Raw genomic sequence first — 26,352 nt, 5'->3', positions numbered from 1 at the left:
GTGTGATAGAAGATACACTCCGTGTACAAATGCCTAATCTATTTATGATAGGTTATTTTAAAAAGAAAAATTCAATAAATATGTTTAAAACATATGTGTGGATGATAAGAGGCACAGAATTGCAGGCCTAAGGAATAACATGGGAGGGTGTTACAAGCAAATGCAATAATTCTATTTAGAAGATAAACCTAAGAGTCACACAAAAAGAAAACAAGGATCTAGCAGAACATACTAGGTGCAAGGAATAGCTATGTAAGGTCTGAATGTAAAAATGTGAGATTTTGCCTTCATGATGAGGATGAAGAGGTAGTCGTGGAGAAATGCAGTAGAATAAAGCCATCAAGTTGTTGCAGGACCAACAGGTTAAATGCCAAGTTTACTTAAGGAATCCAAACCACTTCTTTCTTGAAGTATATTAGTCACAGACTGGGACAGGCTGAAAATAAAAGATTGTACATGCAATGTAGAAATACATGTGAACCAGTTTTAAAATCTACTCTGAGAAGAGTCTGATTCCACAGTATTTCTATGGTACTATACAAAACATTTAGTGGTAGAATTTATGTAAAATATACTCAATTAATATGCATGATGTATATATGACATATAAGCTCTAAAACACAGACAGACATGCATTTTAATTAAGTAATGTACGCAAAGAAAAATATTTTTAAAATAAGTATGTACCAATTCCTCTTCATGGTAATATATTTTTGACATAGAGTAGTCTTTGTTCCAGGCTATAAAATCATACTAAATTTTGACTTATCCTTGTTTTTGTGGTGGACATCTTTAGATAGTGAAATGTCTTTCTGAGTACCACCTGATGTTAGCTGAATTGTGAGAAATTCCTAGGTTAAAAAATATTACTTATATTTTAGTTCTATAAAACAGCCTTTATAGTTTATTCCTCATCTTTTCATGAGGCTTTTGTGGGCTAGAAAAAGCATCCTCAGCATCCTAAGATTTGTATGAATGAGTCAGAGAACCTTGTTAAAAGCCAGGACAATTCTGTGTTTCTTTCTGTTATTTCTACAGGTTGACATTTACCTTTCTAAATAATGGAATAAAATAAAATTTTGAAAAGAAGGAAGAATGATGCCTGCAAAGGCAGGATATGTCACAGCACAGTCTTAAGTCACCTACTGTGCTTCCTGCCTGAATAAAGAAGTACTCTGAAGGCTTTGTCCCAGCTGCATTAAAGGAAATGCCTGTGTCACCACTGTGGTAACAGCTGGACAGCAGCAGGAAGTTATTTAACTGAACAGTAAATACAAGGTTTTCAAGGGTGTAGTACATTATCTGGCAAATACATAGCTAGAAAAATATCAGTGGTAATTGGATCTTATAAAAATGTATTTATTCTTGGTTTTCTAAATAAATACTACAGACATCCATTGAGAGAGCTGGAAATGTACAAAAGCAAAAGAAATAAAACATCCAGCAGCTCATTTCCTCTGTATTAACCAGTTCCGTGGAATTCATGTGACAAAGCACAACTTTATTATCTGCTCTGAAGGTTAAACAATTGAGTGCTTTGCTGTTTCTGCACAGACAATTAAGAAGGACTTTTTGGAATAAATTGTTTTTTATTATTTGGCTTTTATATCATGTCCATGTAAGAATTAATCATTCTAAATTCCCTTTTTTTTTTTTTTAACAGTAATTGTTTCATGATTGCTCCTGTTCTTTTTCTGTAGACATTTCCTAAATTCTCACACAGAAGAAATAAAAGTACAAAGGAGGCATCATTTCACATTATTCAGATGATTTCCATTTGGTAAAAGCTGTTTAGGCAAGTAAGAATCCTAAACAATAGCTAATATTGGCTGTTTCCATTCACGTGGACAACTGAAATGAGAAACATTCTTAGGCAGTGATTATCAAATACATCTTGCAACTTTTTGGTTTTTTCATAGCTAAACTCAGTGTCATTGCATCATCCTGAGCTACAAAATGTCCCAGATTTAATTACGATCAGTGAATGTGGAGGATCACACCATTATGGAGAGCTTTGCATGTTTTCAGCTCACAGGAATCAGCATTGTTTCACTCAGAGTTTTTTGCCTTTCTTACCACTTACCACAGGCGAGAGCCACCTGTAGATTTAGGTTCCGTTTCCAAACCCTATTGGCCTGGATGTCTTCTGGTCAAGGCTTAACTCGTTGGTTCTGTGTATGTTCATGAAACCTGCTGGTGAATAATGAAAGGCTGAAAGACTAATTAAACTCTTCTGCATAATGCCTGTGAAGAAGGGGCTTTGTTAGAAGTGGTGCTGGAAGCAATGCCTGGAGTAAAGTGATGGGAGCAGCATTTGGTAGGCAGCAGATCAGTTATTTGCTTGACAATATGTTTCATTTATTCAGTGTGTATTTTTCTCCCATCAGAGCATATAGCTCTAAAGAATCCTGCTTGGTTTTTTCTGATTATCATTGAGAAGGAAAGACAAAAAGACCCCACACAAAATCTCTATTTCAGCAGCAGCTTTGAGCAATGGAGAAACCGAAAAAAAACTGGGAAAAGGATAATTATTTCTTTAATCTCAGTATCACCAAATGGCAAAATGTTAGTGAAAAAGTGGAGATCTCTAAGACACTTGCTGCTGGAATTTATTTGAAAAATGAAGACAAGCTGATCTAATGGGCCTTACTCCCAGCCTGTGCTGGAACCATTGCATTGACAATTCCTGCTTGCCTGCTCTGAAGAATGATGGCACAATAACAAACTAATAAATTAATTAAGCAACATTTTGTCTTCCAGTGCATACACCTTCCTTGAAAATGCCATATCAAGGTCAGTTACTGGAATCTCAAGAGTATGTAAAGTGTGAAAATACGAAAAAAAATCTAATGTTGCATATTTTGCAAACTGAGCTGTGATAATAACACTGGCAGTGTAATTTGGAGTCTTGTAGTGCTTTCTAAGTCCACTAATGCAGAAAGGCAAAGTACAACTTGTAGAGCAGATATTCCTGGGCTCACAGCTCATCACTCAGTCATTGATCTAATAGCTGGATATTCTTCAGGATGGTTCTGTATCATTACACCTCTTGGATTACACATATCCCGCAGAAAATGGGATGACTCTGGTGACAAAATCCCTTTTGGAGCTTTAGCCTGTAGTGAGGCTGTGGTCACACACACAAAGATTTTGTTGTATCAGCTCCCTGGCAGTCTGTCCAGCGTTGGGAGAGCCAGGCAGCCCGTGCTGGTGTCCCAGCAGCTCTGCAGCTTCGTTTGTCCTTCTGCCCCTCTCCTCTGGCCTGTGAGCAGAGAAGCTCCAGGTGGCTGGAGCCTCTGGGGAGGGTTGGCTGGGTGCTGGTGATGCAGGAAGCGTAGGAAGCCAACATTTGCAAACAGTCACCACTTATCAGTGGGTGGGCAGTACCTGCAGCTTGCCAGAGCTGTTGGCGTGGCCCTTAGTGAAGTTGGCAGGCACTTATCCCATTGCATAGGTGAGGGGCTAACAGTATTAGTGCATTGATAATGAGAGAATATGAAGGTTTGAAGGTAAAACCTCAGTTTGGTAAATCAGGCTCTTACCAGCACGGTCCACACCCTTGTTTAGGTTGTGTACCCCAGATACCAAGTATGTTAAAATGAAGGTGTGTCTGTGGCTAATGATAATCATGTCAGAGAAATTCTGAACCCCTACCTAAACTTGGGGTTTGCAGACTGTTAGGAGTCAAGGAAGCTATTTCTGGAACTCTCAGTTGGGATTCCTCATTCTTGATCCTGGTGTGGAAAGCAGGCTGGGGCACCTTGTCCTTTGCTCTCTGTTCTGCTGCTGCATCTCTTTCTGATAATTTGCGTGAGTTCAAGGTTGGAGGATCCTTAATTAAATTCATCTGTCTTTGACATGTGAAGAATATATTTTTTAAGTTTCTACAGCAATATAAAACATTTAATAAACCTACTCTGCTAAGATTTGGATGGTCATGTTGAGTTTCCCACATATATAAGAACAGGGTTCTAACACATCATCATCAGGATGTGGGGATAATTAATGACCAAAGTGATTGGTTAAAGGGACACATTTGTTAACCACAGCATTCCTCTTTGCTCTTCTCTGTCTCTTTTTTCCTGTCAGGCCACACATATGGAAACATGCAGGGAATAGGCAAGCATTGCCTTGAGCTTGCCATTTTTTACTTATTATATCAAACTTACAAACCTGTGTGCCAGAACTAATATTCCAGCATGAAGGAATTATGAATAGAAAATCATGTATGTAGTCATGTGTCACATGCTTGCTAAGTCCAAAGTCCCAGCTCTAGATAATTATTTCTTGCATGAATCAGTTCAAACAGAACTAAGATAAATCACTAGTTGCATTTTCCTCTTCGTTTGGCATTTATCTTAGCTCATCTGCTCAGTGGATTGTGAAAGAATGTGAACAGTTCACTGAAGTGAACTTCGAAGTAGTTGCAGCAGCAGCAGCATACTGAGTCATCAAAGGATGATTTGGTTTTTACATGTTTAGATGCTAACTTTCCCACAGAGAAAAGTTATTATCAAGTTCAGTACTGTTGCCATTATTTGATGGTTTTATTTTTAATGAGAAGGTATTTTATTGCATTGTCTGACAATAATGGATTTGGGAGTTACAGGAATGTTTGTCCTGCATAAGATTTCATTGCTGAAGTTGAAAAGGCTCATCAGGTTTTTTTCAGCTTTTCCTGCTTCTGTACTATAATTATGCATCTATTTTTCTCAAACTTCCCTTCAGATTCCTCTACTGCCTTAATGAAAATGTGACGAGAATGATGTTTATCACCTGCTTGCAACAAAAAGAAAGAAAGAATGTGCTGTAATACTAAACGCTGTAGATAAAGAGTGTCATTCTGTTTTGGAAGAGAGGATTAGATTTGATTTTCTGTGGACCAGCATACAAATGCATGGCTTTCCTATCAAATGAATCTCTTCTTCCAATGGTACTGAAAGCACTGGATATAATTCAAGCGAAAAGACAGCTTTCAGACATCTGTTCCTTGTTAGTTATTCCATTTTCTATTGTCATATTCACAAGAAAATGTTCCTTGTCAAGTCGCCATTTTGTGATTTTTCTGTGTTTGATTTTTGTCTTTGCTGCACCTCTGAAATCCAACTCTGGATTGTATAGCTTTTTCATTCCATTCATTAATTTGGTACTAATGGTCCAATTGATAAGTCAATGAGATGAGTAGGAAATAAATTACATAAATTTCTTATGGATTAATCTAATCCTCTCTTCCAAAACAACTTTCCATGTGAACCTCTGTGACTCTTGAACCATTGTTGACTAAACAGTTTGTGTCAAAGAACTGTGTGCTAAGTCCAGTTTATGTTTATCTGACTCAAACAGGTTGTAACTGATTGAAATTTTTAACACTATTGTGTAAAGAAAATTTTCAAAGAGACTGTACATTTGGTATGATCTGATTTTTTCAGTTCTTCTATCTCATATTTTTTGATGGAAAGATTTTTGGGAGGCGATCTAACCCAAGCTCCTGCAGGGGTGAGAGCTTTTCAATTTAAATTTTTACCATAGTTCTTGATTTAGACATCAAAACATGAAAGTGGGTCTTTGCAAAACCACTTTGTGACCTCTGAAAACAATCTGCTTCATTTGGACAAGTATCAAACCTCAACAGAGCAAGGGCCTTTGTGAAAATCACTGCTAATGAATGTATTAATAATGTGGTATGACAAGGACTTAGGAGATTAAATATTCATGTTCACATTGCAGTGTTAAGGTGCAAACCTCTTATTGTGCCAAAGATTCTTAAATAAATAATCTTGGCTTTGGACAGCTGTGGAATAAGTTTAGATGGATGTGACCCAGTACTGCAATGGTGCTGTTTATTTCTTATAGGCTCAGCATCACCACTGTGCTGCATCACTAAATATTATGTTCTAGATTGCAGGTCATTGTTTTCTGAATGAAGAGCAAGCGGTATATGGAATTCCATCCTTAGTTATTGAGTGTTGGTTTTGATTACTGAATAATCATTATATGTTTTTTCTGATCAATCAAAGTGAGTTTGTTACTATATCATTATTTACCTTATACTATAGTTACTTATAACTACAAGCTTTGGATCAAACTCTGGTCTCAGTAGGCGCTGGACAACAAAGTGAGAAGCAATTCTTACTCAAAAGGGCTTTCAGTGTAAGCCCTGGAATCTGCAAACATTCTAATTGTATAATTACACTGCTTCTCCTGAAATTGTCCACACTCTCTGCCACATGTCTTTGGAGATACATGGTCTGCAAAAAGTGAGTCACTGCTGTTGGGATGCACGAAGGAAAAACCAGAAAGGTTTGAGAACATTGTTCCAAGTAGCTGGGTTTTCCTGAGGATAGCAGGAAGCAGGCCCAGCACACAGCCAAGTACCCTGGCTGCATTAAATGTACTGGTCAGCAATGCGGTCACCTGAGATTTTAAAAATGAGAAAAAGGTTAAAGCAACATTTTAATGTTCAGGACCATCTTAGTCTTAGCCATGAGAATGATTAGATGATTTTTGGCTACAGCTATCAAATAAAATAGCCTGAGGTTTCTGTCTGAGTTGGAAAATTCAAGTCCCAAAAAATTTATGGTTTAACAGATTTAAATCGCAACAAGCTGTAATTCTGCGGGAGCAAGTGGTGAAAGCAAGGAGAGCGTTGGGATGAGCATTTTCCAGACGTGAAGCCGTCTGGAGAAGATGGTGTGACATGAAGGAGCTGCTGGAGCTGCTGAGGGAGGAGAGGCGAGGCTGGGAGCGCTGGGAAGGGAGGCAGTGAATGGACGGAGAAAATGAAGGAGCTGAGGAGTGGGGCCGAGGGGGCCGAGGAAACTGAGGGGATTGGACAGCTGAGCAGTGAAATAAATATGGGCAGGAGATCTTTCTCCTTTTTAATGCCTTTATTAAAAAGACTCAGCTCAGGTGGGGAGAAATCGACCAGTCGCGCCCACGCCGCCGCTGTCCCCAGAGTGGCACGGAGGAGGAGGAGGGTGATGATGCAGCTCTGTCCGCTGGTCTGCAGGCAGAGCTGGGGACTGCGTCCTCACGGGAGATTCGCAGATTCCTGCTTTTCAGTCCAACGCTCCGGGTCCCCTCCTTAGTGAACATCCTTAGGTCAGGGTGAGAAGCAAAAAGGATCCAAGCAGGCACTGGACTTCGTGCCCATCCTTAGCCATCACCTAGGGTCCCCTAATTCTATATTGGTTCGTTGTTTTTAGGGGTTTTCCTGGAAAACGGGAAGATTTTGGAGCAGTGCATTTCTCATCTGCATACGAGGTCTGAGGCCACTCCCTCACCTGGTGTCCAGGTGTTGCTCCTGGGCAAGCATCCGGAGGACAATGGCTAAATCACCAACCATTGACGGGCAATTAAAGAAGAACTCTTAACAATTAAGCTAATTTAACAGCAACAGGTCCAACCGGTTTTAGCTCTGTAACCTTAAACAAAAATAGATAACTTTTTATTCATAACAAGCAGGATGAGAAATCGGGCTGTGGGAGCCGAAGGGGCTGAGGGGGCTGAGGGGCCGCTCTGCGCTTCCTCCCGCCGCCGCCACGCGCCGCCCTCCGCCGGCGGGAGCTCGCGCGCCGCGCTCCCACCGGCCCGCCAGGGGCCGCTGCTCCTTCCCAGGCGCTGAGCCTGCCGGGAGCCGCCATCTTCTGATGACAGCGCTGCCGAGAGCAGCTCCGGCGCCGGGGACCGGACCGGACCGGACGGGACGCGCCCGGTGAGTGCGCGCGGCTGCGGTGGGATCGGGGCGGCGGCTGGACCCGGAGGCGGGCCGGGCTTCGCGGCTGCCCGCTCCGGGGGCTGTCGCTGCTCCGGGCGGCTCGGCGGGGCTCTCCGCGTGGAGCGGGGGGCTCGGTCCCTCGGCTCTGCCCCCGGCCCCATGGCGGTGCCGGGATGCGGTGCGGCCGCCGCTGCCCCCGGCAGGTCGCGCAGCCGGCGGGAGGTCCCGGCCGTGAGGCGTTGCCATGGGGACGGGCGCGCCGCCGCCTGCGGGAGCGGCCGGGCCGAGCCCAGACCCTGTCCCGAGCCGTGCCCCGGCTCCAGCCTCCAGGGCTGCTCTTTGCGAAAGTGGAGGAAAAATTTTCTGTGCTAATAAGCGCTTCTGTGGTCTCTGTGGTTGACATGTTTGAATATTATCTCTCCTTGCTCACTCTTTTATTATTTTTATTAAGCCAATCACTTTCTGGAACTGCTTCTTGTTAATAAAAATGCAGTTTTGTTCGATTACAGTAGTTATTAAGAATTCTGTAGGGACAAGTTCACTCAAAGTAATTTTTTTCAGTGATAATTTAAGTTTAAGCAGTTTTCTTTTGCACAATGTCTATGATCATATGCTTATATATTTCTCTTTAATAGTAAGTGTAATTCTGCTTCTGTACTAGTCTGATGCTTCTGTCTTCCTGCTGAGAGCCCTATAAGTGGGTGTAAGTATGCATTTTGGTTTGGGTAATTTTTGCACTGTTTTTAATCTGTATGTACTGCAAAATGCAGATGTGTTTGCAGCACTACTTTCATTATCCCTTTACTGCTACACTCTTACATTGCAATTTTAATGCAAATACTTCATGTAGCTAACTGGGAGAATTTAGTTTCCTAAATGAACCTAAATATAGAACCTACGAGGTCTGAAGGAAAAGCAACCTACTGCATGAAAAAACCCTCTTTTACCTTTTCGTCAATGGCCTTTGTTTTTTTTTAAATCTCATACCTGGACCAAGAGCAGTAGGATACAGATTAACTTAATTACTCATTGTTTATCCTGAAGTAAATCACCACTTAACAGAGAAGACAACAGTGAAGTATTGTCTCTAAGAAAGCAAGTCTTTGTGTGATGGATTGGCTGATTAAGCTTTTCTTTGGATATTTTTAATTTTCTTAATTGCTTCTTTTTGCTATCTACTTGACTGGTTTGCAGTTTTCTTTGAGGTCCTTTAAAGAATCCCAACTACTTCCTGTTATGAAATGTTGGCACCTACAGCACTGGCCAAGAAGAGCAAAGGAATAAGTTAATGATTGTTCTGCATCTCCTGTGACCTTGCCCTTTGCAGTTAGCAGCAAAAGTGAATGAATGCTGATGAGCGTGGTTGGTTGTGGGTTTTTTTGACTGCTCCCACTGATATGAGACAGACTTGCATTTGTTGTCAGAAAAGTAAGGAAATATGTTTTCATATCTCAGTTTTAGAAGTATGAAAATGGATTTCATTTCTGGCCATGTGTACCTGCAATAAGACTTCTCTCTGTTGCTGTCCTCCCAAGGTGGGTGGTACAGCTGCAGGGAGCTGAAGAGTTCCAGAAATCCAGTTTATAATCAGATACAGAATTTCTTAGGAGAGAGAAGTCTGGGTCATGGGATTTAATTGTCTGCTTTACATTCTTTCTCCTTTTTGCTGCCCTCTAGTTTTTCATTCCAGGATTTTGTTTTGTTGTCTTTGGATGTAAAGGAGGATCCCAAATTTATGTTCCTTACTAGTTTTAGTATAACATCTGTCTACATTTCAGAGTTTCCTTGACCTTAGACTCTTTCAGCTTTTGATTATATTTTAATTCGGATTACTTGTCCAAGGGACAGAATTTTAAATTTTTTTTTTTTTTTGGTCATAGTTTTGAAGTTGTGGTTTCATAAACAATGCTGAAGGTTATGTGAAAGAGTAACCTTCAACCTCTTTTTTTTTCTACCAACAGGACTGTAAATATTGGAATTTGTTCTAAAGATTGGTGGAAAATAGCAATGAAACCAGTATCTGCTTTGATTAGTTCGTTGGTGTACTTGGTCTGATTGGATACTAATTCCTTAAGGAAAACTGTTGTAAGTACCTTTGGCATTGTTTTGTTTAACAGTGTACAGTCCTTTGCTGCATTTTATTTTTCATAGCATGGGGTCTTTTTTACAGAGTTCTAATCCAAAATATTCTGAGCATGATGATTTAAAGTCAGGCTCAAGAAACCACAAGATTTTTAAACATGAAAAGTGTAGCTGTGTGTGAAGACTGAAAGGCTGTTAAGATGAAGGCATGCTGCAAAGCTTGAATTGAGTGTCACTCCTATCATATAAAGTGTAAAAGAAAGCTGCACATCTTGCAGATCATTGTCCTTCCCCTTCAGTGGTTTGGAGAGTTTCTTATTAAATAAAAAGGCAAGCAGAGTGTTTTCAACAGGAACAACTTTCATATTTTGTTTTTGGTGAAATATTAAAATTAGTTCCCAAGTCATCCCCATTTCCTGACAAAGGTAAAAATAAAATATAATGGCTAATCCAAGAGAGATTTCCAAGTTTACAAGATGATGAGGGCTGTTTAAATATGGATGTATATACATGTGTACACGCAGCTTCTTCCCATGCTAACGGCGAAGCACTCCTGCTGTTCCCGAAGGTGCCGGGGTGCTGCTCTCTCTCAGCTGCAGCTGGGTGACTGAGCCGGGCGTTTGATGAGGGCTGTGTGTGCACAAATACACACACTTTAAATATGGATGTATATACATGTGTACACGCAGCTTCTTCCCATGCTAACGGCGAAGCACTCCTGCTGTTCCCGAAGGTGCCGGGGTGCTGCTCTCTCTCAGCTGCAGCTGGGTGACTGAGCCGGGCGTTCGGCGTGGCTGCTGCGGGCGGGGCAGGAACGCCCTCGCCAGCGGCTGAGGCAGGAGCTGCAGGCCCGCTGCTTCTCCAGCTTTGCCTCCGAATCCAGAAGATTCAGCAGTTCTGCTGTGGCATGAATCATGTTGCTGTAGTTGAAGTTTCTTATCATAATATCTCCCTGATCAAAAATGCCCTTTTTTCCCATATTTTTTTTTCACCTAGAAGTTTAAATTATTTGAGTAAGAAGGATGTAGCGCTAAAAGCTGAAGCTCAGCTCATCAGGAAAGAAGGTGCATCTCAGGGCACTGCTGATTTTGATAGGCATTTTTTACTACTGGCTGGTATTTTTAATAACCCCTGTTGACTCAGTGGTTCTTAGCCACAAGAGCAGTATCTTACCTGGGCTACAGCATGCCAGTTTTTGCTATAGAAGCTGGTATTTACTCCTTCCTTCTCATGCATACAGCTAAAGTTCTGATGACATTTAACTTGGAAGTTCTCCAAAAGGATTTTCTTTCTCTGCCCTTAGCAGCCATGAAGCCATCTTTTTTGTTTATTTCTCTGTTCCATACCCCTATGACTTCTTCATTAAGAAAATCACAGTGTGAAAATAGTTCTCAAAATGGTATGTTTCTGTTGATCTGGTTATGTGCATTTTGAAGACAGGGAGAGCATGAAAGCCTTTGTGACTTAAGTCAAAAATTAGGAGGATGTAATAGCCTGCTATAACCCTGAGCAGCTGACTGACTTCCTGTGATGACAAACCCTGACGGCAGGCTAAGTAGGACCTGAGCAAGAACAGACAAATAAAGCTGAGCTGAGAGGGTTATGTAAGCTTTGGCACTGAATCAGGAGACACTCTGTAGATACATACCCTCTTTCTAATATAAACATTACTTTTTAAAAAATGGCAATTGATAATTAGATATAAGTACACTAAAATTTTCAAACACTGTTTAAATATATCATGTTTGTGGTCATTTTAGTCTTTATAAGTAGGTTTTCAGTTAGCAGCATGCACCTTCCTTGATCTAATTGCAGCTGAGCAAGCAGAAACTGAAGTTCATTGAAGTGACATATGCATAATCTGTGTGTCAGCTGGTACAGTATGTTCTGTTTGATATTTACTTGGTGCACTACTCATATTTCAAAATTCAGTCAACAATAAACACTAGCATGTACCCTTTGGTCAGGAGCATGAGGCTGTGCAAGGAGATTTCTGACTTGGAGGTTACTGCTGTGCTAGTCATGTAAAAGAATTAAAAATAGCTCCTTATAGTGCCAATCTAGTTTGGGGTTAAGGATGGAAATAATCACATCTAGTAAAATATACTTAAAAGGGAAAAGTGAGTTTTGTACTTTTCCTTTGAAGCTTTTCAAGTCTAGGTAATATGATAATGTTGTATTTTTTTATAAAATCAATACCTCTTGGTATTTTTAAAGCTGAATTAAACATGTTTGTTTTGCAGATTCACAATGTACAATTTTGCATTTTGAAAAAGTTAACATTTTTGCTATATATTTTTGTCTCTACTTTTTCTCTTGAAACCTAATCAGTAGGCTATATGGATTGGTAATTTAGGTTGAAAGAGGGTGGTGTCTTGTGGCAAATAGCCTTCAGATGTTTAAAATCAGGATTAAACTTGGCTTAGCTTCTGGAAGCCTTTCAGAAATAAAATAGACTGTGTTTACTCACTGTATAAAAATACATATATGCTTCCATAATAGTTGAAATATCTGGGTTTTATAAGTGAAGATGATCTTAAACATTTCTGGAGCTTCTACCTTTAATTCACATGTGGTTAATTAAAACCTATGCAAAATGGTTTCATTAACTTCAGTATATATAAAGTATACTCTGACCTCAGGTTGGCTGCTGGTGTGTATTGTAAGGTCTTGTGTGCCCATCTTAGTTGGCAGAATTTTGTGAGTTTATGTTTCTTAGCTGTAAACTATTAAATTACCCTCACTCATTTTTCTGCTGCAGTTAATGTCTGTCTGAGTGCTGTTGTGATGCCAGATACTAGCAGAATTTTGTGAGTTTATGTTTCTTAGCTGTAAACTATTAAAAAAATTACCCTCGCTCATTTTTCTGCTGCAGTTAATGTCTATCTGAGTGCTGTTGTGATGCCAGATGTGTTCTAGATCATCATTATTCCAACTAACTGGAGTTAGGCAACTGCTAAAAAGCATGTGCAGAAGTAGTCTTCCTAAGCTAGCTGTAATTTTACACTTTGAGTAGTTGCTTTTAACAGTTGTTTGAAATAGAAATAATTGAACATGATACTTTATTTAAAGTAGTACTAATGTTGTACATAAAACAGTACTTACACAGGCAAGGAGTTTGCCTCAATGCTTGATCAAGATGTTTCTCATAGATAAAACTATAGTGAAATGGAAACCAGCCATCGTTTGAGGTGCTGTTGTAAGGGAAGGCTTTGTGGTGTGGCTGGAGCTTTGTTAAGCCTTGCCCCTTCCTGGGAGGGACTGGCCCTGCTTCTGTCATTGCAGCAGTTAGATGAGGCTTTTAGAATGATACTTGAACCTTTCTGCTCCAAGTGATCATGATTAAATTATGTGGTTGATATAATTTGGAAAAGCTAGTTCATATTAAAGAATTGATCTGTTATGATTGTACCTGCTGTGTCAGTACTTATTGCTCTCTTGGTACATGCTTTTCATACTGTTTTGATTGTGAGGATTGACTCCAGAGAATCCAAATGTGGCAAATATTTTCATTATTACCATGGGGAGGGCATAATTTCTTTTTTATTCACCATGTTAACAGAAGGATTTTTGAAGTATTCATGGCATTGTAGAAAAAACGAATGTACATAAACAAAAAAATTAAAATGTAAAAAATTTAAATAGGAAGATTTTTTTTTTCACTGTTTCTGAACTAATTTCTATATAAATACAATAGAAATAGAGGTATACTGCTATTCATACAGCAAAAGCTATATACATTTGTTTTGGTTTTTTCAATGGACAATTTGAAAAGGAGTTTTTGAAGGATGTGAGGTAGGCTTTGTTTGTGTTCTTGTAGAAAGGCTCTCAGGCACACAGATAAGTCAATTACTGTGCAGCTAACTGTTTTTGAGTAATACCAGTTCTTTCTTGGATACAGTGTAGTAGTGATGGATGCTTAAGGTCACCTGAGATCTTTACAGGAACAGTTCTAGAGGCTTTAAAGTAAGGTTTTATATGGAAATAAACATGAGCAATAAACATAAAAGCTTTTTCATTATAAAAAACCAATTGTTTTCAATAGATGCATGTATATAAAAACACATGTTTTACGACAACTTCCATATTACTAAATGTAATTACTGGTTTGGGTTTCTTTGCCCTTCAAAGTCGAAACAAGCATATAGGTCAGATTTGTAGGTCAGTCAATGCAATTTATTCAGATGCTATTTTTGAATTTGCTAAGCTAAAACAGAAAGCCACAGTATAATTTGTAGTGTTATTGTTGCATTAGTCATGAACTGACAGACAGAAGGAATTAAAGCTGGTGTCAGTCTTGTATCCATGATTACATGAAGCACCCATGCCAGGTGTCTGATGTCACGTTTTCTTCACCTCTCATAGCCTAATTATCTTTGTCGTCTTGGCAGAGGATGCAGCAATCCTGCAATACATAGGCATTTTAATTTCCCCCTCCCTTTTCTGAGCCCTAAAAAAGGTTTTGTAGAGGCTAAATATGATGTTACAGAAGTAATCATTGTCACATCTGCGTTGACGTTGCAGAATGTGTGATCAATATTAATGCAAGTCTTGAGGAAGATATATTGTTGTGTGCTGGCCTACCTTACGCAGACTGGAAATTGATATATTTCAGGATTCTCATAGAAAATGGAGAAGAACATTTGTTCAGTTAAGTACATACTCTGTTCTTCCTTATACGCCTTTCTTTTTGCTAATTGCTGAACTATTACTGCTTTGTGCTAAGAAGCTTATTTGGGTGGTCTCATAATTTAATTTACCACTTTAAGATGTGTACCATCAATGGCCAAGACTTTTTAAGTTAATAGTATCACTGCACTTGTCTGGACAAGAGATGAATGTTTACTGTGCTTTCACTTCATCCATGTTGGGATGGAGGTGATGACTCTGTCAGTTTGTGGTTCTTGCACAGGACCTGCTGTAGCCAAGTTGCTTTGTTTCATCCTCAGCAAAGACAGGGCTTGTTTGAGTGCTCGGAGCAGCCTTCTGGCACAGAAGGGACGTGAGGCAGAACTGGTAGTTAGTACTCACCCTGGAAAAGTATAGGCAGGGGTAGGAATGTGTGACAAGTGCTAAGAAGAATGACATTCCTTCAGGTAGGGAAGGGAGGAAAAGCTGGGGTGGTGGCAGGGGCACAGGAATTTTTACAGAGGGTGTAGGCAGGGTGTGGAAAAGGGGAAGCAGACTTGAGCACTAGTGCTGGGTAGTCCCAACACACTGATCTTAAAAGCAATGCCCAGCACTTTGGTCAGTGAAATATCTGATAGTTTATTTCACAAGATATTTTGCTAAAATATAAATCGAGATGTGTCTTTACAATAAAAGACAAGTAAAGAAACTTTTTTCTTTTTGATGATGGTTTTACCAGTTGTTGCCCACCTGTAATGGGCATGGAGGTCATGGTCTTCATATGAGGATAATATATAGTTGTGTTTAAGAATTGAGCTCTAAAATCCTGCAACTATGGTCTGGCTCAGATGAATATTTTTAAATTTAGTAACTTTGTATTTCAGGTTCAGAAGCCTTTTGGCAGGGTTGGGGCCAGAACTTCATGACAGTATTTTGTTAATTTAATTCTTGAAATGTTTATTAAGAAATAGAACATACTTTTAAACCTATAAACCTGTGTTCTCCAGGTAAATGTTTATAGGCCTCTAAGACATCTTGATCTTTCTGCTTTTCTTGACAAATTTTTTTATTATTTTGGTTTTAATATTGTTTTGTTTTAATATTATTTTGGTTTTATTATTTTGGGTTTTCCTCTATGTGGCAGGTGATGCAGGCAGGGATGAAATGGGGAAGAAGAGGAAGAGTTGTGATTTTAATACATAAAGGTTGGGAGCTGAATTTAGCCAGCTTCCAGGGTTGTATATGGGTATGAGCTATCCTTCTGTCTGGGAAATTCAAAGATATATTCTTTGTTTAGGAAACCTCCGGGGAGCCCAGCTTATGAAGGATGACGTGTAATGTGCCCCAGAACTCGGAAGGCTGTGCCTCTGCGGACACTGCCGGTGCCCGGGAATGGGCGCAGGAGCGTGAGCGACGGGGAACTTTTGTTGGGTTTCCACAGGACTGCCCCGTTTCGGCGCTGGCTCTGGCACAGGCTGGCTTTCTTTATACTGGAGAAGGTGACAAAGTGAAGTGCTTCAGTTGCCATACAGTTATTGAAGGATGGATGCCTGGGGATTCTGCAGTTGAGAGACACAAACAGCTTGCCCCCCACTGCAAGTTTATTACTGAATCTGCTTTTCTGGAAAGTGACATGGATCCTGTTACCCAGAACTACCAGGATAGAACTGAAAACGGCACCAGCAATTCAGCCCTCCCATGTGCTCTGGATGATCCTGATGTGGAGGCAGATTACCTTTTGAGAACTAGGCAGGTTGTGGATATGTCAGATAGTTTGTATCCTAAAAATCCTGCTATGTGCAGTGAAGAAACAAGATTAAAGTCTTTTCACAACTGGCCCCTCAATGGCCAGTTGACACCACAGGAATTAGCTAATGCTGGATTTTATTATACAGGTGTTGGTGACCAAGTAGCATGTTTTTGTTGTGGTGGAAAATTGAAGAACTGGGAACCCGGTGACAGAGCTTGGTCAGAACACAAGAGGCATTTTCCCAAATGCCTTTTTGTCCTGGGCCGGGATGTAGGAAATGTTTCAAGTGAATCTGTTCCTTCTGAGCTTGGTGTAAGTGGTCTGAACAATGCCCAGCACCCAAGGAATCCCTCTATGGCAAAATATGGAAAACGTTTACAAACATTTTTATCTTGGATTTATCCTGTTGACAAGGAGCAACTTGCAGAAGCTGGGTTCTATAGCATAGGTAAGCCAGACCTTGAAATGTCTAATACATTTTACAAAGAAATTGTACAAGAGGAAGTGTATTGTTATGGAAAAAAATCCCAATTTAAAAAATTTTTATATGGGACAGTGTGGGAAATGGATTTGTAGAAAAGAAATAGCTGGGTTCTGATTGTGATAGTATGAATTTTAACATCTGTATTGTCTCACCCTTCTCATGAGACTGAAAATAGAATAAAAGTTTTTAAAACGCCTCTCAGTTGCCCCATCTCTGGGTCAGAAAAGGGTATTGTCCAACAAAACAATTTGCCAGAATCTCTTTATTCTGTAATCTACTTTCTACAGTTCTTATATAAAATCGCATACATGGTATCAAGTATGTTTACTAGCAAAGCATAGACTTGATCATAAATTTATTCTTAGCAGTAAAACAACCAAGTATGTGTTTTTGCCTGTTAAAACTTTTATAATACATCTTACACAATGACAATTATTTGAGTTCATAATTTTTAAGAAATGAAGTGCTGTCTGCCAGATCTTAGATGTAAGGAATGGGCCTGTGGCCTTTACAAAAGTCTGTGGACAAGACAATTCGGAATCCAGGCTGTGTGCCATTTTCTTAGTTAATGTGAGTTTCCATTACCATGGCATGTGGGCACCCAAAAGCAGCAAATACCACTACTGCCTACTTTATGAAGACAGTGGTACCAGTGGAAGAACTTTCACTCTTAGACATGTAGTGTTTGATTTAGATAGGACACCATCTCTGTGCATTGGTTTCTCAATTAGATGGAATTGCACAGTACCATTAAAGACCTTTGAAATTCCACAGTGAGAGATACTGTACAAGTGCAAAGTGTTGCTCTTACACAGTCACAGGGAAAAGGGGATTATCTGGGGTAATTTCTTGCTCTTATCTTAGTTAACTTATTTCTTAGTAGGTCTCAGAACTTTATAGTATGATTCTGTTTATTTTACTTGTGGCCATAAATAAAATCTTTGCTGTATTCCTGTATAGGTTATAAATGGGCAATATTTGTACCCACTATAACTCTTTTATTGATTTCTTCTTGGGTTCAGAAAGTACCAAAAGATCTCTGTGGTGGAGTTGCACTCTCTGGGCACCAGCTTATCAGACCAAGGGCTCTTGGGGTGACTTCTGTGAAAACTGCTCCCTGTGACCTGAGAAGAATTTAACTCCCTGTGGAAACACTATCCATACCTCCTCTCATTCCAATAAAAACAATATTGAAGCAGTTTGTGGGGCAGTCTTGGATCACAGCAGGCACAGTGCTAGGACAGAGGATGCACTTCTCCTCAGCTGGTTTTGCTGTTGCTGGTTAGAGCTGTTGATCTTAATGGGAAATGGAGATCCACAAACCCATGTAAACATCTGTCATTCTTTGTGGCAGACGTCTTCAGGCCTTGTTTACCATTGAATTGAGCTCCATGATAACAGATTATTTTTTCAGGTTTTGGTTTTTTATCTGTATAATTACTTACTAAAATAAAATTCAGGAAACTTGCTTCTCTTATTTTGTGTTTCTTTAAGCTCAGTTCTCCCCTGAACATTTGTTTCAAATTAGGTGTGTTATCCTCAGTTAAAATGGAGTTATTTTCAATTGAAATGCCAAATCAGTAAAAGAAAGACTTCTTTTCTTAATGTAACATTTTAGTTGAAAACTTGGTGTTATGCCTGCACAAAGCATGCAACTTTATTCTTGTGTGTTTCCTCAGGTAATGGTGATCACGTTGTGTGTTTCCACTGTGGTGGAGGATTGCAAGAGTGGAAGGAAAATGAAGACCCTTGGGATCAACATGCCAAATGGTTTCCTGGGTAAGGTATCCCTCAGTGCTTTCGTGGTGTGTGTCTGACTCTCATTTACAGTATATTGCATTATATTGACAGAGCATAATAATAAAGGCTTGAGAAGGTTGACTATGGTTTAATACTGTTTAGATTTATTCAAATAATTTTATTTGTCTTATTTGTAGCATTATTAAAGGGAAGATATCTGTGTCTGGGTTTAACCAGTGCTTGCTTTGTCAGCAAGAATTTGTAGTTTTGTGTATATGTATCTGAGGGTTTTTTCTTGTTATCCAAGTGCTACATTGTAAATGGTTGCTTTAATAGCTTTTTATATGTAAAAGTTTGTAACTTATACCAAGATACAAAATGACTAAACAGCTGCCACAGAGCAAACAAACCTAAAGAAGCGAGTTAGTGGCATGGAATCCAAAACATGGTTCTCTCTAATTTGAAAGGACTAAGGATTCCAGACAGTAGTAGCAGCAGCAGCAGAAGTAGTTTTTAGAAGGACTGCCAATGTTGTCTAAAATCTGTTTTGAGGTTTTGCATATCAGCCTCAGTGGCAGTGTGTCAGTCTCACAGCAGCTGTCTGTTCCTCAAGGTGAAGTAACTGCTGGAGCTGGAGAACTCTTCTCAAGGAATTACGGCATTCCCTAAATCTTCTGGTAGGGAAGAGCTCTGCCCAGTGGCTAAGGCTGGCTGGAAAATAATGAAAGAAATCATGGAAGGCACCTGTTTCACCAGTGACTGTTTGCTTTGATTGTGAAAGACTAAAAGAACCAGCATTTTAACATAATGTTTGTTTTTCATTTGAGTGAGCCTTTACTTTTAGACATCTGTGTCATGAGTTGTCATGGCCAACAACTCATAAGCTTTCTTTTTCACCAAAAATCTGAGAAAGATAAGTACTGCTTAAGTGTTTAAGGTGTTCTTAGACATATTACAGTGATGTCACAGATGTTGACTAATCATTTAGAGATTTTAAAAGCAGGCAGTCTGTATGATGTAGGAAATTTATCAAAGCTTCCATAGTTATGTAACAAATTTTTGCTACTAATGCAGTTCTATTAAATCTAAATATTCTTATTTTTAGGTGCAGATTTGTGAGCAATGAAAAGGGGATAGAATTTATAAATAATGTTCACTTAAAAGATGGATGTAGGGATTCAACCGTAAGTTTCTTGCTTATTAATAATTTTGTTAAAATAGAAAAAATAAACATAATTTTTATATGAAGTTACCTTTTAATTACATGCCTATCATTTAATCCACCTGCTCTACTTTCATTGGCAGAAAGTGAAAGAATTGCAGTGTGTTTTGGTTCTGTCAATCAGAGTGTAGCCATCCCCCCATTCTCCACAGCCTGGGTTATGGGTCACAGCCAGGGCACCTTGTGATGTTGTATATGGGATACTGAACAGGTGCCATTTGTTTCATAGCCTGGGAACCTAAGGTTGATGATGAATAATAGCAGATACATTTTCTTTTCTTGTTGGTAGGACATTGTTAAACTTGTGTGTAGTCACTAAAATGTAAAACTGATAATGTTTTAGAATGCTTTTGTAGACTTAAGAATTGTGTACATATGGTTATTGCAGAGATGGGTTAAAATTATAGCAAAATACTGATCATGTTGTTCAGAGCAGATTAAATAGTTTTAGTCACTAAAATAACTTGACATCAAATAGCTTTTTTTTTTTTTTTTTGTAGCTGTATGTATTTCCGTCTACTTTCTCCAGAATTGTAATTTTGTTTCTTTATGTTTCACTTTTAGACAGAAGCTGCTGAAAGGACAATAATTCCTAAAGGTATCTGTTTAAAACAAACAGCCTTCCCCCATTTTGGAATATCCATATTTGAATGTATAGTGACAGGAATGGTTAATTTTAAAAATAACCCTATTACATTTTAAAAGAAAGCACTACAGGCAAAATGTTGGATGATATTCTTCCATTGCTTCTAAAGAACTGCAGAGTGTATTTTATTTCTCTAGAGGAAATATAATTACAATTTGGTAAATATTGTAAAGTGAAGGTTGTGAACCATGGAAGAAGTTTGTATAGGACTGAGTCCTACAGCTAGTGAGTGTGCATCAAGTATTGAATTAGTAGTGCTGTGGGATGAATGCTAAATACTGAACAGAAACAGCCCTTCTTCATGGCCAGGAAGACTTGCTCTGTCCAGTGCAAGGACTAGGAAGCTGAGCAGGCTGAAGTGGTTTATTATGTCTTCCAGGATTACACATTCCTGCAATGCTTTTCGTAAATACCAAGCAATAAAAAGACAAAACAGTCAAAGGAGTAGAAGGAGGCCAGTCAAGCAGCTTCATCCCAGGGAATGGGAGCTATTGATAGTAAGAGTGGCTACACAAAACCTGCTTAGCAATCTCTCCCATACTGCTCATTTATGAGAGTGAAAACAAAAGAACCTTTTTCTAAAAATTAAAGAGTTAAAAAAAAATTAAATATTCAAAAATTTTGCTGTTTGAACAATATTGATAAGTAAAAGGAAGGGGAAGGTCCAACAGACTGGATAATGGTTTCCCCAAGTAGTGTTGTCTTGCCACGGATAGACCTGCTTGCTTATTGGTGGTGCTGTGTTTTGGTTTTATAAATTCAAATTATTTATTGGTTTCTCTCAACACATGTATGAGGTTTTTTTCCTTCTCTGACCTGAATTAAAATTGATGTTACTTATCCATTGTGCCTTTTTGGATGAATGTCATTTAACATTCAGCTACAAAATTTGTAATGGCAGTTATATGAGACATGCTATTTAATTTGAAGTAGTTGATTTGAACAGCAAATCTAGGAGGATTTCTATAATATAAAATAGATGAGGGGAGACTGGGAAAGCTAGGAGAGAAGAAATGTCAAATCTGCAGTATTTACAATTAGCAAAACTCTCAAATTGGAAATATGGTTCCTTTGATTACGGTTTGCAAATATGTGTCTTAGAGTACTGTAGTCAATACTGTCAGATAATCAGATTCATCCTTCTTAAAGTGTTTTTGTTTGTTCTTAATTTCTTGTTTTAGATGGTCTCTTACAGAATCCTTTGGTACAAAGTGCCATAGCCATGGGTTTCAGTTTGTCTGAGATTAGGAACACCATGGAAAAGAGATTGCAGATGACTGGAGAAAGTCACACATCTGTTGAGGATCTGGTAGCAGACTTAAGTGCTCATAAAGAAAATACAAGGGATGAAGAACCAAATGAAATCCCAGTTGAGCAAGATGAGCTTATTCAGTTACAAAACCTCTGTGTGTACTTTCATATCAGTTCTTTAGTCTGTGAATTTTTTTTTAATGTTATCTGTTTATCCTACCCTCCGATCCCAGTCTTACGTATGGTAAATTTATAGTATTGTAAATTAAATTTAAAGACATTTGTTTTGGGACATTACAAAAAAAAAACCAACAAAACAAAACCTGAACAAACAGGGTGTTAAAAAATTTGAGTGTAGCAGCATTTATAAATATCATCTCTAAAATAAGTAGTATTGGTATCTCACAGGTGTGTAACAGTAGCAGTCTAGTGTGCTTCTGGGAAAGGTTGTATGTGCTAACAAAATAGGCCAAAATTGTCGTGACAATTATATTTAAAAATGAAAGCAAAAATATAAGATAAACTACAGATGTGGCAAAATGAAACAGACCCAGGGACACGCTGTCGTATTCGCTGTATTCAATACAAAGCAGTCACAGTGAGGGGCATTTATTTTACAATATATAATTTTGCTTGGGGTAGAAGTATTTTTGTTCTTGGCCAATAAGAGCAAGTGTGCATCTGTGTTTCTATTCAGTTATTTATGTTCCAGCTTTGCTGGGACATGCAAGTCATGCTCAGAAGGCCCTTGTGGTGCACTGCACTGTGCAGAGAGACCAAATGCAGGAGTTCTGATTCAGGAGACTTGTCATTTAACACAAGCATATGGGGGAATTCAAAGGGAGGTCCAAGACCATCTGGCTGGCATGATAAGCTGAGATCTTACCAAGCCACTCACTTTAATAAGCTTTTTAATAGGACATTGTGGGAGAAGAACTTGCAGTGCAGCTGGACCTTATTGTGGTGGTTGGCTGTGCAGAGCTTCCCCCAAGTGGCAGGGGAAGGTGTCTAAATTTTGTGTTTTCAGATGGGGCATATTGGAATAATAAACAGCTCATGTACAATGCCAGATTGACTCTTTCTGTGTTACAGATTTTAAGCTTTTTGAAGTATGGGCATTTTGAAAATGGGGGCAGGGAAGGAAGTCACATCTTCATTTTCTCATTAGGAAAACTCACAAAAAATAAATAAAATCCAAGTGACTTAACCAGTAGCAACGAGCCTTTCTTTCACCTTCTGTACAAATTTCAGGGAAATTTTGTCAGTGAGAGGTCTGTGAAAAGAGTGGTTCCTGATTGAAATCTTCATCTCCTAAATTCTGTAGGTATTTCATGCTCTTACCAATACAGATAGATGCACTCCCTGCTTGCATTGGCCTGGGAGATGCAATGGGATAGAAGGGGAAATAAAAAAAGAGGATTCCGTGCTGCAGCTAGGATTCCTCTTTTGTAGTTCTTCTTTGCTCTTTTTAAGGGTGTGGCCTTTAAATCATATGAATAACACTTTGTCCTTGTGTGTAAAGATAAAAAAAAAAGAGATTTAATGGTAGTAAGTATGTTAACTTGTTTTTATGTGTCTGTTTTCCTTAGACCTCAGTACTGAAGAGAAGTTAAGACGTTTGCAGGAGGAAAAGCTCTGTAAAATCTGTATGGCTAAGGACGTGTCAGTTGTCTTCATTCCCTGTGGTCACCTCGTTGCCTGTAAGGAATGTGCTCAATTACTTAATGAATGCCCTCTGTGTCGTAGAGATATTATGAAAATACAGGAAATTTTTATGTATTAGTGAAATACACAGCACTATGGATGCAAATGTTTCCTGTTTTATTACTTTAAAAATGTGTAACATTATGTAAAAGATGCAGTTAATTTCAGAATGTAACCATATGGCAGGACTTAAGATTTTTCTGCTGTCAAACTCTACACATTTTAACACTTTACAAATTATTTTCCTTAAGTGAATTTTTTGTATGCAAAAAGCAATGTGTATGAAAGGCAAATATGTATATTTTGTAACTTCAGTTCATTGACCTGATATGGGAAAGCCCAAGTAATGTAAACCTTTATTTATGTGATCATTCCTTTGCTTCACTTTGGTAGGACTCTGTACCACTGAAGTTTGTGCAAATAGAGTTTGTACAAAGAGCCTGTCTCTATATAAAATTTGTAAATAAGTTAATTCAAAGTATAATTGTATACATGTGTATTATACCTGAGATTTTAGCTTTTTACAAATATTATGTAGGATTGAAAATAGTCTCTTTTTTTTCTGTAACTTTGGTTGTGACATAATTCAGACAATACACATAAACCTGCTGCTGTAGCCTTATGGTTACTTCTGCTACTTTGTAGGTTTGTCTGTTTTAATTTAATTCCTGTCTCCCTATCTGTTTTTCTGGTTCAGATGTATAAATTGTCTTCAGTAAACTGGTTTTGGATATCTTTTTTTCATGAAGATCCATCTTTATATAAAATGTACATTAATTTTACTGATTAAAAGGGAACTCAAGAAATTAAGATTTCGTGTACCCTGTGCCCTTCGTGAGAGGAGGTTTATATAAAATGTACATTAATTTTACTGATTAAAAGGGAACTCAAGAAATTAAGGAGATTTTGTGTACCCTGTGCTCTTCGTGAGAGGAGACTCATTTTAAATTTGCCCCTTACACAAAAATATGTTCAGTTTGACATCTTTCTTCTGTGTTTCTTTTTGTAACACAGTATCATGCTAACTATTTATCTGCTAATACTTTACACTGCTTCATAACTTATATTTACATAGGAGAAGATAAAACTTCATCTCCTAGAAAATGCTTTTTTAACATTCACTAGCAGTGTTAGAAATCTTTCATTTTTGTTCATGTCATTTAAATTCAAAAGTTAAGAACTATTCTAATGAGAGCCACCTTAAAATATTTAAACTATTTCTTGGTGGACTGATCCCCTATTTCTGATTTTGAAAGTATCACAGCTTTGTATTCAAGTACAGCTGTTTTATGATCACTGCTTGATTATGTCACTTCCTTATTTTGTGGAACTACGGACATGTTCTGTGTATATATTTTTGAGTTCTACACACTAAGGTTTAGAATATAGTGTATACAGAACATAGTTTTTCATGTTATGAAAGTTTTGAATACACAGAAATATATATCTACCTTTTCTATTTTTTTAAATCTGTGCTGTGTAATGATATGAATATTTAAAATAAAGTGCAACCCAGATGTTCCTTGATCAGTGTATTTGATTCTCACACTAAAAAAAAACCCAGAAGGCTGCTTTCTGTTGCTTTTTGTTTTGTAATTAAATTGATTAATTTAACCTGAGTGTTACTAAGGATAATTAATATATTTTTATCTGAGAGAAAATAAAATCTATTGTTTGTATAGATTAAAGTTTGTTAATTATAAATCTAACATTAGTTTTGCTATTTTTTTATGATTTAATTTGGTCTTGGGAATAGATGATGACTAGAAATTAATGAAAAATTCAGTTTTATTTTGCCTTTCTGTGCCTTTGTGAGGAGTCTAATGTTTCAGATAATTCATGCACACAGGGATTTTTTGGGAGAGATATGGACTGGCAATCCTGACAGCCTTGTTCCTAGCTCCCGTTCTTCCCTCCTGGGAGGGTTTTCTGTCCATATCAAGGGAAATTGAAGGGAGGTTGCTAGCCTTGAGCTGGTGTACCTTGCCAGAAATAGCTTGTTTAGTTAAGGCTGCGCCCTGCGTGGTGCTGACTTGTTTCAGCAGATGGTTGGTTACCTAAGCTTGACCTGAGTCATGTGAGAGAGCCTGGATCAGCTGGATCCAGCTCACAGGCTGCAGAACCTGGCAGGCTGCTCAAAGTCCTGTCTGCACAAGAGCTGGACCAAATTTAGCTTAAACTGTTACAAAACTAAATCTCAGCAAGGAGGTGATTTGGGGTGTAAATGTAGTATGTAAATTGTCTGAGAAGAGCTGGGAAGTAGGTCACACACAGAGCCTTCTACACTGCAATGGAGAGCAAGCACATTGTCCTACATTGCATGATTGCTTCATGGTAAATCTTGTTAACTTTTAAAAGGTTTATATTTTTAGATACATGTCCCTTACTGCAACTTTTTCATTGATATTATAAAAGATACAGCTATATAGCAATTCAAATTGTAATCACTTAGGGACATTAAAGGATTAAAAGCCTTTTAGTGAGATGTCAAAATAAAAATGACAAACTCTGTAGGTTTAGGGTTTTTTTTAAAGAAACTATAATCAGAGTTCTATTCAGACTAAATGTGAAAAAATAATTAGCATAGTCATCAAATTCTGACAGCTTGAATTAGGAAGACTTTTTTTCAATTTACTCTGATTTTCAGTACCTTAAAGAAACAGAAGAAATTCCATGGCCTCTAATACTGAGCTGAATGTTTAAAGAGACAGAAATGAAGGATGCAAATAAATGAAGTGCAAGCACAGGGGCTTTGAAAAGGAGGTTAGGAGCAGGACACAGGTGCCCTGGAAGTTGATTTTTATGAGTTTCCTGGGAGCTGTGCAATATGTTCAAGTATCTGCTATGTTATTTGTAGTAGCAGAACTACTTGCTACACTGGATACTTGAGAGATTTACACGGGTTTTCAGTAAGGTCCTGGAAGTGTGTTGCTTAGAAAGCACGGGAAGTGCATGGCTTATTTAGAAACAGAAGGCTAAAATAAGGAGAACCCAGAGTCCATGTTTTTGTTATGCGTGGAGCTTTTTCTCACTGCCTTGAAACGTGGGGTCTGAAACACAGAGATTACTCAGCTGATTGCAGCAGCTTCTGCCTCTACAGCTTCGAGCTGTCTGGACTTTATTAAAA

At 38.5% G+C, this 26,352-nt stretch overlaps 1 protein-coding gene across 6 annotated transcripts; it reads left to right on the top strand.

The window, feature by feature from the left end:
* Positions 1-7,634: 7,634 nt before the first annotated feature.
* On the top strand, positions 7,635-24,747 carry LOC121331766 (X-linked inhibitor of apoptosis). Of its 6 annotated transcripts, XM_041396495.1 has the most exons (11): positions 7,635-7,714; positions 9,679-9,802; positions 14,324-14,449; positions 15,573-15,633; positions 15,726-16,626; positions 18,342-18,441; positions 19,508-19,586; positions 20,189-20,222; positions 21,452-21,676; positions 23,111-24,069; positions 24,162-24,747. In XM_041396495.1, the coding sequence occupies exons 5-10, from the start codon at positions 15,756-15,758 to the stop codon at positions 23,302-23,304; spliced, it is 1,503 nt and encodes a 500-aa protein (XP_041252429.1). In that variant the 5' UTR covers positions 7,635-7,714; positions 9,679-9,802; positions 14,324-14,449; positions 15,573-15,633; positions 15,726-15,755; the 3' UTR covers positions 23,305-24,069; positions 24,162-24,747. The 6 variants fall into 6 exon arrangements, with proteins under 6 accessions (XP_041252429.1, XP_041252431.1, XP_041252428.1 ...); XM_041396497.1 differs by lacking the exon at positions 15,573-15,633 and having other exon boundaries at positions 14,324-14,450; XM_041396494.1 differs by lacking the exons at positions 14,324-14,449; positions 15,573-15,633.
* The last annotated feature ends 1,605 nt before the right edge of the window (positions 24,748-26,352 follow it).

Source organism: Onychostruthus taczanowskii, unplaced genomic scaffold, assembly GCF_017590055.1.
Source record: "Onychostruthus taczanowskii isolate IOZ18803 unplaced genomic scaffold, ASM1759005v1 scaffold13, whole genome shotgun sequence".
Classification (NCBI taxonomy): domain Eukaryota; kingdom Metazoa; phylum Chordata; class Aves; order Passeriformes; family Passeridae; genus Onychostruthus; species Onychostruthus taczanowskii.
This window is presented reverse-complemented; position numbering and strand designations above follow the sequence as displayed.